The 15000-nt window shown below is 44.2% G+C and overlaps 1 protein-coding gene across 2 annotated transcripts in view; it reads right to left on the bottom strand.

The window, feature by feature from the left end:
• The window catches only part of LOC105891406 (voltage-gated potassium channel subunit beta-1), a 27078-nt gene that overhangs the window by 6031 nt on the left and 6047 nt on the right, over positions 1–15000 (bottom strand). The window contains exons 1-7 of one of the 2 annotated variants that reach the window (XM_031585227.2): positions 9586–11842; positions 3428–3471; positions 3255–3292; positions 3076–3155; positions 2937–2981; positions 2167–2211; positions 1691–1734 (exon numbers count right to left, since the gene is read on the bottom strand). In XM_031585227.2, coding sequence (XP_031441087.1) covers positions 1691–1734; positions 2167–2211; positions 2937–2981; positions 3076–3155; positions 3255–3292; positions 3428–3471; positions 9586–9776 — 487 coding nt within the window. In that variant the 5' untranslated portion in view covers positions 9777–11842. Of the gene's footprint in view, positions 1–1690; positions 1735–2166; positions 2212–2936; positions 2982–3075; positions 3156–3254; positions 3293–3427; positions 3472–9585; positions 11843–15000 lie in introns of those variants that run through there. The other variant, XM_031585225.1, reaches the window with a different exon arrangement.

Raw genomic sequence — 15000 nt, 5'->3', positions numbered from 1 at the left:
AATACAACCATAAACATTGGCACACCTGTGGCCAAAAGGAAGAGTTGATGTCATAGCCACCATTGGCTGTGCATTGCATTTTTCAATGCATTGTAGGATTTATTTCAAAGCAACACTATGCAGGAATTTACCGTTTTTTTAGGTATATTTTAATAGGCAAATCGTTTTGGTATCACCTTCAAATTCATTTTGATGGTAAATTGTCATGTGAAGGACAGCTAAATACACCTGTAATTCTCACCGGCCACCCAGGCTATGCACTATTTAGTTCTCTGGTCCCAATGCAAATGTAAGCGCGACATCACCAAAAGACAGCAGTTAGCACGCTAGCAAACCTTTATCAATGCCAACTGCACTGTTGTTGGTGTTTGCGAGATTTATACGTGATTTTAAGGTAGTTAAGTCAGTAGTTTTTGGCCAAACTCCTTAGTGCTGCTTTAATGATGCACTGTGATAACACAGATTTACTACTGAGAACATTGAACAGAAAAAATCTGTGCATTGTAGTGTTCTCTGATGTCATGTAACTCTGAACTTAGCCTGTGTCTTAATATGGCAGTGTGACATCAATGGTTAGTGTCCGGGTCTATGCAGTGGCGTCACCAGCACGTGCCCCTCCCATGCCTGTGACTTGATCCCGATCACAACACTCTCTCGTGCATCATCCTTTGCATGATCAAAGTCAAGAAGGGACAGGGAAAGCTTTACTGTTTGTCTCTGATGACCTCTCTTTGTGTGTGTGTGTGTGTGTGTATTTGTGTGTGTGTGTTGCTGCGTAGTCATTGCTGAGCTGCTGAACGGGTCTGAGCACGAGTCCATCAGTCATCTGAGGTGGGGGGTGCTGGACTGCGTGAGAGAGCGACTCTGCCTGCGTCACCCCTGGTAGCCCTGGGGCTAGTTGTGGGCAAGGACACATTCTAGCATGCCTGCCTGCCTGCCTGCCTGCCTGCCCGAGAATAATGCAAGCAGCTACACTGACCAGCAAGTTGGGGAACTGAGTGTACTGCCTGGAGTCATAATGAGTGAGTGTGTATGTGTGTGTGAGTGTGTGTCCCCGAGTGTGAGTATGTGTGTGTGTGTGTAGTGTGTGTGTGTCAGTCAGGGAGATGCTTGTGAGTGACCGTAAGGGGTAAAGAGAGAAAAGGAGAAAGAGAGCCAGACGGACGGAGATGGACAGAAAGAGGTGTGTTTTTGGTGTGTGGAGGGACTGTATCAGCATGGTGAGTGTTCTGCATGTGTAGCCATGTGAGCTATGCATGAGCTGTGTGTGTGTGTGTGTGTGTGTTTATGTGATGGTTCGTGTGTGTTGTGTGACTGTATCAACATGGTGTGTGTGCAGCATATCTATTCACGTGAGGTATGCATGTGTGAATGCATGTATGTCAGCGTTTTTGCATGTGTGTGTTTGATTGTGTATGTGCGCGTGTGTGTGAGTGTGTGTGTGTGTGTGTGTGTGTGTGTGTGTGTGTGTGTGTGTGTGTGTGTGTGTGTGTGTGTGTGTGTGTGTGTGTGTGTGAGTGCATTGACTAATTAGACCAGCCCTCTTTTTCAGCCCTTTCATTAATTGGGTCACATTCCCAAGTCCGAAACCAGGTCTAGCACACACAAACACACATGGAAACACGTACACTCACAAACAATCTTGCAGGTCACTACTGATATATGAAGATGTCAGGGAAGGATGCCATACCTTCAATGATGTGCTTCCTGGACAGCCCTCTCTCAGTCTCTGCTCTGTGGAAGAGACACATGATCAAAAACAGATACACACAGACACATGCACACAGACACACACACACACACACACACATACTGTACATACTTATACACACACACACACACATGCACATAAACAGACACACACACACTCACATACGTACACACACACACTCACATACACATATACACACACATGCACACAGACAGACACATGCAAACACACAATGAATGTAATCAATAACTATAGAAAATCTTTCAATCAGCCTTACAAACACAAAGACACTCATAATAGGATTTACACAGAGTATAAACACATACGCATACACAGACACAGACACAGACACAGACACACACACACACACACACACACACACACACACACAGATACACACAAACACACAATTAATGTAATTAACCTAATGATGACTGTGATAATAAAAAACGTACTGTCCTCCCCAGTAGATTTTTGTAGTCACTACAAAACTGGAACGCCTTAGAGAGGGAGCGACAGAGAGAGAGAGAGGGAGAGAGAGAGAGAGGGAGGGAGAGGGAGAGAGGGAGAGAGAGAGAGAGAGAGGGAGAGAAAGAGGAAGAGTGAGAGAGATAGATAAGGAGATGTACAAAGCAATGTTCTTGTTGAAGTGCACTTTACTGTACTTACAAAACGTTGGCCTACTTGTGGAAATACTTGTGGAAGAATGTCCATAAAAAGCATAATACAGACAAAAGGACAGACAGACACTCACACACACACACACACACACACACACACAGACACACACACGCACGCACACACAGACACACACACACACAGACACACACGCACACACGCACACACGTACACACGCACACACGCACACACGCACACAATGCAGAAGCATACAATGTGGCTATTGCATCTATTGCTGTGTGTTCATCTAGTTTGTGAACGCCTTGGTTATTCACCAGTACGTGTATAACATTAAGAGTGTAGAAGAGAGGGGCTGAACGAGAGAGAGACAGTGTGTGTGTATGTGTGTGTGTGTGTGTGTGTGTGCAGACCCTGGATGAAAAGAAAGATACCGTCAGCAATTATTTTGGGCACTGCTCATTCAGAGTCTATTTGAGCGATTAACATACAAATCTATAAATACACTTGAGACAGAAATAAACACACAACACACAACACACACACACACAAACACACACACAGCCGCAGTCTTCACATAAGCACAAACCTCCATCCTTTCTTCTTAATGATATTTCCAAGTGTGATCTCAGCTCTGGGAGAGAAGAAAAAGATAAGAGAGACCATTTAGAGGCCTATTTGCATAAGTAAAACTTCAGGAAGTGATGTAAATCAGGAGAGAGACTGACCTTCCAGATGCATACACCTCTGCGGTGTCAAACAGGTTCACGCCATTCTCATAAGCAATAGTCACAAGGCTCTCGGCCATCTGCAGTTATACACACACACACACACATTTTATATGATATAAAGTTCCTCATAGTGATACAAACGTACACACATTTTACTGAACATGAAAGAAACGTACCTCGTCTGATATCTGAGAGCCAAAGGTCACCCAGGTACCTAGAGTGTGCATGCACACACACACACACACACACACACACACACACAAATATATATAAATGTTGTGTGATATTAAATGAGTTGTGTTTGTATTTGTGAGTGTGTGTGTGTGTGTGTGTGTGTGTGTACTCTCACCTAATCCCAGACAGGACACTCTTAACCCTGACTTCCCCAAGTTCCTGAAATAAAAAAATAAGATACCACTTGTACTACAATAGCACTAGTACTACAATAAATGAAGTGTCTCACAACAGAATGTATTCATTTTACTGTAGATGTTGCAGCCAATGTCCATGTTAAAGGTCGGGATAGCTTTGCGTCTTGAGCCAGATGTTGTCTCAAGGATGACTCAGGAGGTTCAAGATGGTTAAGATGATGAGCATTTTTATTATACCCAACTAAGATGACAATAATAAATCAGTATAAATTAAACTTTTCAGAAGACAAATGAATGGCATCATAGCCACTAGACAAATAAGCACAAGATAAGTCGACTTAACTCTTCAAGCCCCAAGGTGCTTAAATAAGTAAAAGGACCACATTAGCTAGTCCATGAGAGAGCTCGTAAGATTAACGTCCTATTAACATAGCAACTCTCCCGAACAAAAGAAAATGCGAGTTTAAGTAGCCTAGACAAGCACCTTCAATTGGCTTATGCCAATAACTAATTTCAGGTGTGTCATAAGCAAGGCACCAACACCTGTGGCTCACAGCAGCCATACCTAAACCATTGGCTCAAAACAGCCATAAAAAATGTCCCATACAGCTGGGAAGAAAAGACTACACCATGGTAGTAAACACGGCTCAGTACCGGCATTGCCGACACATAATAAAGCAATAAAGCACCTAATAATAATAATAATAATAATAACCTAACTAATAAAGCAGCCACTATAATATAGAAACAAACAATTACCGGTTACTTCAGATTAACCCGGAAGTTAAAAATTTGCGCTTAATCACGTCAGATTCACGAAACGCACTAACGAACGAACATACGACAAGACTCAATATGAACTATGACACTAGGATGTATTTTAAACTAAATAAACGGAACTTTATATGACAAGACATTGAAATTGTGTGGTTATTTAAACTGAAGTGGCATGGTTAACGAACATATAAACTGTACACAGACACAAACATCAAACATGCAACACACACACACAAAACACCTGCACCACGTCCACTAAAACAGCAGCATACAAGCTGCAGTGGCGGGTCACACAGGTGCCCCGTCACAGTCCACAACAGCCCATGTCTTAAATAGCCAACATTTTCGTTTTTGTGATTCCTGTTTTTACATGTTTTCCAACCCATGATAGAATATGGTTTCTAATCGACCTATTTTGAAGTGTTTAAACATTCCAAAGATTTTCCACATACCAACTGACATACCAAAGTTTTTCCACATACTAACCCTATGTTTGTCACCTTGAGACATTATTTTGTAAGTGCATAACGTCTGTGGTATTTCCATAGCATGAGAGTGCTATATAAATAAAATTGAATTGAATTGAATTGTCAACATACCCTGGACAGGAATATTTAAGGTACAGTCTGCCATTCTAGTGAAATGTTGTTGATATTTGAGCGCAAAAGCTAAAGAAATTACACCTCTACCACCCGTGCCCCTGAAGCAAAGTGTTGATTGGACGGAATTGTTTATATCTCAATCTCAGCCACTATGTTTGTTTCCCATTTAAAGAGCCACGAGTGTGTACTAACACCAGACTTTACCAGAGCCAGGACTGTGTACGAACACTGCAGTCTTTTTGAGTGCACACACAGAATGGACAGCTAGTGGACTGTGTGGAGGAATTAGCTGAATCTGACAAAAAGTGTGTACTGCATGTTTAAGAACTGTTTTAAAGTACCTAGGATAGCTCAACTGTATTGAACTGCATGTTTAAGAACTGTTTTAAAGTCCCCAGGTTAGCTCAACTGTATTTTGTGTATTGTTGATGGCTTGACTGTGGGGACCAAATGACACCCCTTGAGCGGAGAGAGACAGATTAGCGTGGGGAGGCCTGGGGCGGGCGGGCGCCCCCTGGGAGTTATGGGAGCGGAGGGCATAACTCAGGAGGTCAGTGGGCCCATACCCTGCAGGAGCGCAACCCCTTTATTCACCTCAACGCAATATTATTCCATCAACCCCCCCCCCACCACCAGCACCACCACCATCACCACCACCACAGTTAATGGCTCCTGTTTCACTACTCCTTCAGCTATCCTCTTCACTACTCCCACTCTTCCAGGTACTCCATCTCTCTCTCCATTTCTCTCTCTCTCTCTCTGTGCATCTCATTCTTCCACTCTATCTATTCTGCTCCCTCTCTCCTTCCCCAGCATCAGCAGTCTGTAAAGATTTATGTGCTATCATAAAATAACACCACACACACACACACACACACACACACACACACACACACACACACACACATACACACACACACACACACACACACAGACATACATACATACATAACTGTTGACACACATAAGCCAAGCACACACACACATATTTCACTGCCCATATACAGTACATTTAACTCATATTCCATATGCATATAACTGCATACACTCTCATGCTATGGAAATACCACTTCCCAAAACATTATGCACTTACAAAATAATGTTTCCACATGTCTAAATGCATGTTGCTCATGTGTGTGTGTGTGTGTGTGTGTGTGTGTGTGTGTGTGTGTGTGTGTGTGTGTGTGTGTGAGAGAGAGAGAGAGAGAGAGAGAGAGAGAGAGAGAGAAAGAGACAGATTACAGATAACAATCTGTAAGTGAAAGAGCAAAACTGTGTGATGTGTTTGTTTACCCCCCTATTGACTTCAACTCTATTTTTACTCTTGAGACTGCATTATGACTGCAACTTAGAGAACAATGACAGTAATTATCTCAGGCAAACACTGCAGTGTGTGTGTGTGTGTGGTGTGTATGTGTGTGTGTGTGTCCGCGTGTGTGTGGTTGGAGGGGTGGCTATACCCCGGAGCTACGGGCGCTCACTGGGCCATGTTCAAGTCTCCTAGTCATTCTTTATTAGAGAAGGTACACACACACACACACACACACACACACACACACACACACACACACACACACACACACACACACACTCACAACTACATACAGACACACAAATCCTAGCGATGTAGGCACACATACTATCTCTACATTACAAACACACTATGTATTACCTGGCCCACACAACCACAGCACAAGTCATGACCACACACGTGCACACATAGATACACACACATACACACATATACACACATATACACAAACACACACACACACATGTGCATTCAGAGAGAGAGGGAGGGCCAGAGAGGGGGAGCGAGGGATAGACAGAGGAAGAGAGATTGATCATGGGCTGTGACCATCTAGTCCTGCCTGGATGCAAAAGCAATTAAAGAGAAATATAGAGTGCGCACACACTCACACACACACACATACACACACTTTCCACTCTCCATTCCAATAGTGCTATGGGTTGTCAGGTCAAATGTATAGAACTAACATTAGAATTATTCATATTGGATGCATACAACCACACACACACACACACACACACACACACACACACACACACACACACACACACACACACACACACACACACACGCACACACACAGTGTTTGTGCACACATTCTTGTGAGTGCAAACATTTTGTTTCTACAGTTGTGGTCTCGAAATGGATGAGGTATAAAGGCACTATGACTATGTCCAGATAACATATAGCATTTGTACTCTACTACATATTTACATAAACAGGCATAGAGAAAGGGCGTGGTGCCCATGAGCAAGGGTGAAAGGAAACACTGGTTCAGTTACAGACTGTGGTCCTTGACACCAATGATGTTTTATAAACAAGGTTTGGGAGGAACCCAGAATGATGATTGACAGACATCATTCATCCTCCTTCCATCTTTTAGGAGATTATATCACTCCTACCTCCCTGTCACGCCACATCATACGCGCCGGCGCAGCAGTGGCATACTACCCCCTTCCCCATCTCTTATATTCTGACATTTAATTCCCAAACAGATTTACTCACCCATAGCACAGGGGGTGTCCGCAGGGAACGCTTGCTAGATCCCTGCTAGGTTTTTCAGGACCCTGGCCAGTTACCCAAACAAATATGCTTTTCCTTGCCACATGTCGAATCGGTGACTAAATACAGTTGTATTATTGATTTGGAAGATGTATGGCTTCACACCCCTAGCTCTGAAATATGCCGGATGCACACTAGAGGCCCGCACCCCCGCGGACCCGCGGTTCCAATCCCAAAGAAGTGCGGTGCGGGACTAATTGTGGATGCGGGTGCGGGTGGGAAGAAACTGATGCTTGAGCGGAAGAAAGACATGACTCGCGGAACTCCAGCATTCAAAAATATATATCTATATATATATACTGTATATATGTGTATAAAATGAAATAAAACTAGATTTTTTTGTTCTTCAACTACAGAATATTATTCGTGTTTGCACGAAAGCAGCTAGCAATAACCCATGTTTTACGTACAGGGGTGCGAGATTGGTGCTTTTTACTGCACGTTTTCATTGGAGCAAACTGAAAAATCCATCCCGTGCAGACCTCTAATGCACACCAGCTCAATGCCAGATCCATTCAAGAGTAAGCATTAGCAGGGGGGAAGATTTAAAGTCTAACAAGCTCTAACTAGTGAGCTGACTAGCTAACATGCAGCATACATACATTAAACACAGCAGGCACTAATAAAAGCTAGCTAGCTGACATTATTTAGGCGATATGCGAATAGGCAAATGTGTAGTTAATGACCTGAGTGGCTACCGGGAATGGCATCAGTGTTTGTCTTTCTGTCATGTGGCCATATACCATCAAGATTACTTAAATTTGTATGAAGCTGTTATGAATATTAGTTAACTATAAAAACATACACAACAAAAGAATGAGAATACAAATTCAAAAAAGCATTATGTTGTTTAAAACAAACGAAATTAAGGTATCTGGGGAATTCAAATTGAACAGTTTCACCACTCATTTCTGTGTGTTCTGTACAGCAAAGCTCAACTCATCATTGCAATGCATGATAGGGCTATGCAGTGACAAAACATCACACATGAACAAAACATCACAAACACTCCATTGCCATCATCCTCACATAAAACACTTACACACACATACACACACAAACATATAGTCTTTTCAAATGGAAAAATAAATAGAGTTGTAGTTGGCCTGGGTTTGTGTGTGTGCGTGGGTGTCTAAATGGCTGGCTCTTATTGTCCTTATTCACATAGAGTCCAGGTCCCATTAAATTTTTAAATATTGTAAGTCTACACTCTTCACAGACAAACATACACACACACACACACTCACACTCACACGCACACTCACACTCACTGTGTGTGTGTGTGTGTGTGTGTGTGTGTGTGTGTGTGTGTGTGTGTGTGAGTGTGTGTGTTTGTGTGTGTGTGTGTGTGTGTGAGTGTGTGTGAGTGTGTGTGTGCTGATTAAATACAACATTGAGGTTCATGTAGTATTGGTGCAAGGGCACTGAGGTCAAAGCAGCACTGTTGCTGAATCGCAGCACTCACTCTTCTGTTCCTAACCCTGAAAAAAGCATGCCCCATCGCCACTGCACATCTGAAAAGGCTCTCTCATGATTACTTTTGGGATGACTTGCACACATTTCACACTATACTCGCATACATACACACATACGTAAATACATACAGCGCAGACGCACACACATATCCTTCATGCTGTTTTCACTGTGTCTGTGTGTGTGTGTGTGTGTGTGTGTGTGTGTGTTTGGGTGTATATGTGTCAGCCTGTCTTACTGTCTTATTGTATATGATCACAGAGTGTTAAATGCTCATTAAACTTTAAGACACTGAAAGTCTACCCTGCTGTTAGTGTAAGTGTAAGGACACTCACACACAAGCACACTCACTGAGCAGAGTGAGAGTGCAAGTATTTCAGTGCTATATCATAAATCATAATGGAAAAAAATCATTATCATTTTAAATGGATACGTGTCGATCCATATTAAAGTAGAGAGGTGGAGCAGGTTTTAACTACCTTTATGTGTGTGTGTGTGTGTGTGTGTGTGTGTGTGTGTGTGTGTGTGTGTCTGTGTCTGTGTCTGTGTCTGTGTGTGTGTGTGTGTGTGTGTGTGTGTGTGTGTGTGTGTGTGTGTGTGTGTGTGTGTGTGTGTGTGTGTGTGCGTGTAGAGTGGTCTGTGGCATACCGTTGTGTGTATTCTGCACTGTACTATCCAGTTCACCGCTCACCTGTACTTCATGCTGCTATGGCGACCGATGGCTTCCTTCATGTGGGCATGGCCTGCGATGTAAGGTCGCAAGTTGACCAGACGGAGCTTGGCCGGTTGCCCTGCATTTGGATTGGGTGACCGCACAGCGAGGCGGTCCTCGCTGTTGCGGCTCTTCAGGTTGTGTTCTGTGCACGCAATTGACACCTGCATTTTGCCAATTGTATCCAGGTAACATTCACAATGAAATCAATGTGACACCTTCCAGCTGCCGCCGTGGTTTTTGCATACAAACGTTAAACACAGCTATGGCCAAAAGTTGTTGTAGCAACAGACAACCATAACAACACAAAAAAAACTCTTCAGATGTCAAGTGTCTATCTCCCTTTAGGTCTACAGTTCCAACCAACCAAAGGTGAGCTATAGGTCACAGCTCTTCCACTAACAATTATCCAGCTCTGAGTGGTTAGTAATGGTAAATCGTTAGTAATATTCTTAGGTCCAACAGCAACACAGAGCTGAACCAGGTCCCTGTAGCCGGGTCCCAGGCATAAGTTGGCATCAACTGGCACAGCCAGTGTTAAAGCATGGGGCCAAAAACACTCCACACACACACTGGCACAGCGTGACTGGGCAGATCAGATATCATACACACACACACACACACACACACACACACACACACACACAATAAAAACGCTCACGCACACAACCACACGGCCATTCAGGGTTAAGTATGGTCTACCGGAACAAACTTTTAGTTCACTGCGAAGATTAAAACCAATTAGTTAATAGCCTCTCGTTAGGGTACATCGCATAGTATGTCCAAAACCTCTCATGTGTGCGGCTCACCCATACACACACCTACATCGACACACGTCAAACGTCCGCGGAGAGCTTGCTGCTCACCGCTCCGTTTCCTCTTCGCGGGACAGTGTCTCGAGTTAAATTAAGTGCGAGAACCGCTTCTTCGCGCAGAATTCACACGGATGGATTAAGACGTGTTTGCACGGACAACAAAAGACAAACCCTACGACTAATACAACAGCCAAACACGCACAAATTGGCCACAGACGCTCAGACGTGCTGTCACAACACGCCGCTACGGAATTTTCCACCGGGAGTCCAACAGCACATTTCAGTTCTCTGCACCCCGTTACTCGCTACGGTCCGGTGGGCTCGGTCAGTCCATTTTGTGAAAATCAAAAATTCCCGTCAGTTTCTCACGGGTTTCCTTCTTCGGGACAAGCAAAACGTCTTCATTTACTTAAGGCACCAGCTTGTTCCCGGGACCTCGCGCGCTTTATTTGCGCTCTTCTCTGCCGCGCGATGTGTCTCGGGCTCCCCTGTCCTCTCTGTGCTGTCTATGCACGCGAAATCAGTGAAGCGCGCCAGGGTGGTTGAATACGAGAAGGATACGAGCGGACAGAGTCCCGGTGCAGCTCCTTGCCCCGTTCTTCGGTTTCCAGCGTTCGGTTGTTGAGGAAGAATTGTCTGAGTCTCCCGTTATTTCCCCCCCTCCTCTTCTGTGGACCAAGCTCTCCAGGCACGCGAGAACCAATGGCCATCAATTAAAGAAACGTTCTTCGGCTGGCAAGTCGTTGGACATCCATCATTTGAATGACGCCGAATTTTTCGTTCTTAATAAGCAACAACTCACTCACTCGGCCGCCAGTTGTCATCTCTCTCTCTCTCTCTCTCTCTGTCTTTCTCTCTCTCTCTCTCTCTCTTTTTCTCTTCCCTAATCTCACTCACACTGATGTGCGTGCATGGTGTGATTTCGGATAACTGTAAGGGCAACTTATTGGGGCTAAGGGAAACAATCGTTTTCCATTTAATGGTATTTCTCCCAAACGCAACCTTAAGAGGACAGAGAGGGAGAGAGAGAGAGTTGAGAACGGTGTAACTAATTAGATTAGCATAACTGTGTAACATTTGAGCAGAAACCATACAGCCCCAGCACATTGCTGCGTTAAATCTGATTGGCTACATCCTTCTGGCTGTGCAAATGTGGGGTTTTAATTGGCTACTGTCACTGAAAGATTTTTGGGAATAGTACAAAAATAGTTTGGTAATACCGCTGTCATCAGACCTTCAATAAATTACCTAACATAAACTTTTCCCCTGGCTTTACTGGAGGCAGTTACCATGGTGACCCTTATGTGACCTTGGACCTTGCCCTGAGAGAGTAGGATGTAGAGGTGAAAGGTCACATATAGGTGTGATGGGGACGACATAATAACCTTAAATAAAAAAGAGGATCACCCCAGAAGAACAACATCCTGTGTATGTGTCTTGTGTATGACAGACGTGAGAGAGGGGTGGAAGCTCTCTCCCTCTCTCACTCATATAGACACACACACACACACACACACACACTCACACACACACACACGCACACACACACACAAAACCAAACAAACACAATACTCCATTAGTAAGATCAATTACTATTGATTGCATATGGTAACCCTTAGCTGTAGATTTTTCAAAAGTGCACTTTGGAGCCTTGTGGCCAGACACATGCACACTTGCACATACATCTACACACACACACACACACACACACACACACACACACACACACACACACACACACAAAGACACCGAGAATATCCCAAAGGTGTTTTTAAAGACGGTTTTAAAAGGAATCATTAGCAGAAGGGTTTGCAAACAGAGATTCAAGTCTTTCAAAGAAAAAGCGAGATGGGAGAAAGAGGCGTGGGAAGGGGGAACAGGGAATGAAAGAAATCAAGCCTGGCGATTAAAGGATCGTCCACACAACATATGTTCGCCATCACCCCAATGACCCTATATGAGTGTGGCTCCATTATACTGGGATTAGTAAGGAGATTGTGGGCTGTAGGGGTAGTTTGGGATGAAGGGAGCAATTGTAACAGTGAAGATTTGGTTTCTTCCACTTGCATCCTTTTTGTGCTATTTAATCACACTGAGCATGTGCATAAGTCATGTTGTTGGGGAAATAGTGGCCTCTAGGGGTTATGCATGTTGTACAGAGTGCCTCTCCTCAGAGTTCGGGGATATAGAGTCACGGTGAGTTGTGCATAAAGAGAGCTCCTACATTATTATTTTAGAATACAATGACTGAATGTATTAAATCCATACTGATTATAGAGAGGTGTTCCACATTCTATCCTCATGTAAATAGTGTGTTTGGTTAAGTAATTATGCACCTCTGAATGTATATATTAATCGAAGTTTAAAATCACATGTGCGAATAGCTAATGTTTAATCTCCCTCTTAGATTAGCATACTGTAAGGTGTCCCATGCTGCTGTGCTAAGGAGTCCCGTAATATTGTTTGTGCCAGGTACATGTTTTGTGGTTTATTGTATATATTTCAATTATGTATATTACTTTGTAATTCAACTTGAATTAACAATATATGAGAGTTCGGGGATATAGAGTCACGATTAGCATACTGTAAGGTGTCCCATGCTGCTGTGCTAAGGAGTCCCGTAATATTGTTTGTGCCAGGTGAATAAACTGGAGAACTTCACCCACGTCTCCCGGCTTTCTCTGAGTAAAACTACACAACGCAGACACATTCAGAGGGGTTACACAATGATGCTGGGACGAGGGCCAACATGTAGGCGGCACAAGAGACACAAAACTGAGTAAGCACATGCAGGCAGCTGAAATATGAAGTATGCTGTGTAGGGGTTGAGTAAGTATGCTGTGTAGGGGTTGAGTATGCTGTGTAGGGGTTGAGTAAGTATGCTGTGTAGGGGTTGAGTATGCTGTGTAGGGGTTGAGTAAGCTGTGTAGGGGGTGAGTATGCTGTGAAGGGGTTGAGTATGCTGTGTAGGGGTTGAGTAAGTATGCTGTGTAGGGGTTGAGTAAGCTGTGTAGGGGTTGAGTATGCTGTGTAGGGGTTGAGTAAGTAAGCTGTTTAGGGGTTGAGTAAGCTGTGTAGGGGTTGAGTATGCTGTGTAGGGGTTGAGTATGCTGTGTAGGGGTTGAGTAAGTATGCTGTGTAGGGGTTGAGTAAGCTGTGTAGGGGTTGAGTATGCTGTGTAGGGGTTGAGTATGCTGTGTAGGGGTTGAGTATGCTGTGTAGGGGTTGAGTAAGCTGTGTAGGGGTTGAGTAAGTATGCTGTGTAGGGGTTGAGTAAGCTGTGTAGGGGTTGAGTAAGTATGCTGTGTAGGGGTTGAGTAAGTATGCTGTGTAGGGGTTGAGTAAGCTGTGTAGGGGTTGAGTAAGTAAGCTGTGTAGGGGTTGAGTATGCTGTGTAGGGGTTGAGTAAGTAAGCTGTGTAGGGGTTGAGTAAGCTGTGTAGGGGTTGAGTATGCTGTGTAGGGGTTGAGTATGCTGTGTAGGGGTTGAGTAAGTATGCTGTGTAGGGGTTGAGTAAGCTGTGTAGGGTTGAGTATGCTGTGTAGGGGTTGAGTATGCTGTGTAGGGGTTTGAGTATGCTGTTGTAGGGGTTGAGTAAGCTGTGTAGGGGTTGAGTAAGTATGCTGTGTAGGGGTTGAGTAAGCTGTGTAGGGGTTGAGTAAGTATGCTGTGTAGGGGTTGAGTAAGTATGCTGTGTAGGGGTTGAGTAAGCTGTGTAGGGGTTGAGTAAGTAAGCTGTGTAGGGGTTGAGTAAGTATGCTGTGTAGGGGTTGAGTAAGCTGTGTAGGGGTTGAGTAAGTAAGCTGTGCTAGGGGTTGAGTAGTATGCTGTGTAGGGGTTGAGTAAGTATGCCTGTGTAGGGGTTGAGTAAGCTGTGTAGGGGTTAGTAAGTATGCTGTGTAGGGGTTGAGTAAGCTGTGTAGGGGTTGAGTAAGTATATTGCTGTGTAGGGGTTTAGTAAGTAGCTGTGTAGGGGTTGAGTAAGCTGTGTAGGGGTAGAGTAAGTATGCTGTGTAGGGGTTGAGTAAGCTGTGTAAGGGGTTGAGTATGCCTGTGTAGGGGTTTGAGTAAGTAAGCTGTGTAGGGGTTGAGTATGCTGTGTAGGGGTTGAGTAAGCTGTGTAGGGGTTGAGTATGCTGTGTAGGGTTGAGTAAGTATGCTGTGTAGGGGTTGAGTAAGTATGCTGTGTAGGGGTTGAGTAAGCTGTGTAGGGGTTGAGTATCTGTGTAGGTTGAGTTAAGTTGTTAACTGTGTAGGGGTTGAGTAAGCTGTGTAGGGGTGGTGTAGGGTTTGAGTATGCTGTGTAGGGGTTGAGTAAGTATGCTGTGTAGGGGTTGAGTAAGCTGTGTAGGGGTTGAGTAAGTATGCTGTGTAGGGGTTGAGTAAGTATGCTGTGTAGGGGGTTGAGTAAGCTGTGTAGGGGTTGAGTAAGCTGTGTAGGGGTTTGAGTATGCTGTTGTAGGGGTTGAGTATGCTGTGTAGGGGTTGAGTATGCTGTGTAGGGGTTGAGTAAGCTGTGTAGGGGTTGAGTAAGTATGCTGTGTAGGGGTTGAGTAAGCTGTGTAGGGGTTGAGTAAGT

This window comes from Clupea harengus, chromosome 18 (genome assembly GCF_900700415.2).
Source record: "Clupea harengus chromosome 18, Ch_v2.0.2, whole genome shotgun sequence".
In the NCBI taxonomy this organism is placed as follows: domain Eukaryota; kingdom Metazoa; phylum Chordata; class Actinopteri; order Clupeiformes; family Clupeidae; genus Clupea; species Clupea harengus.
This window is presented reverse-complemented; position numbering and strand designations above follow the sequence as displayed.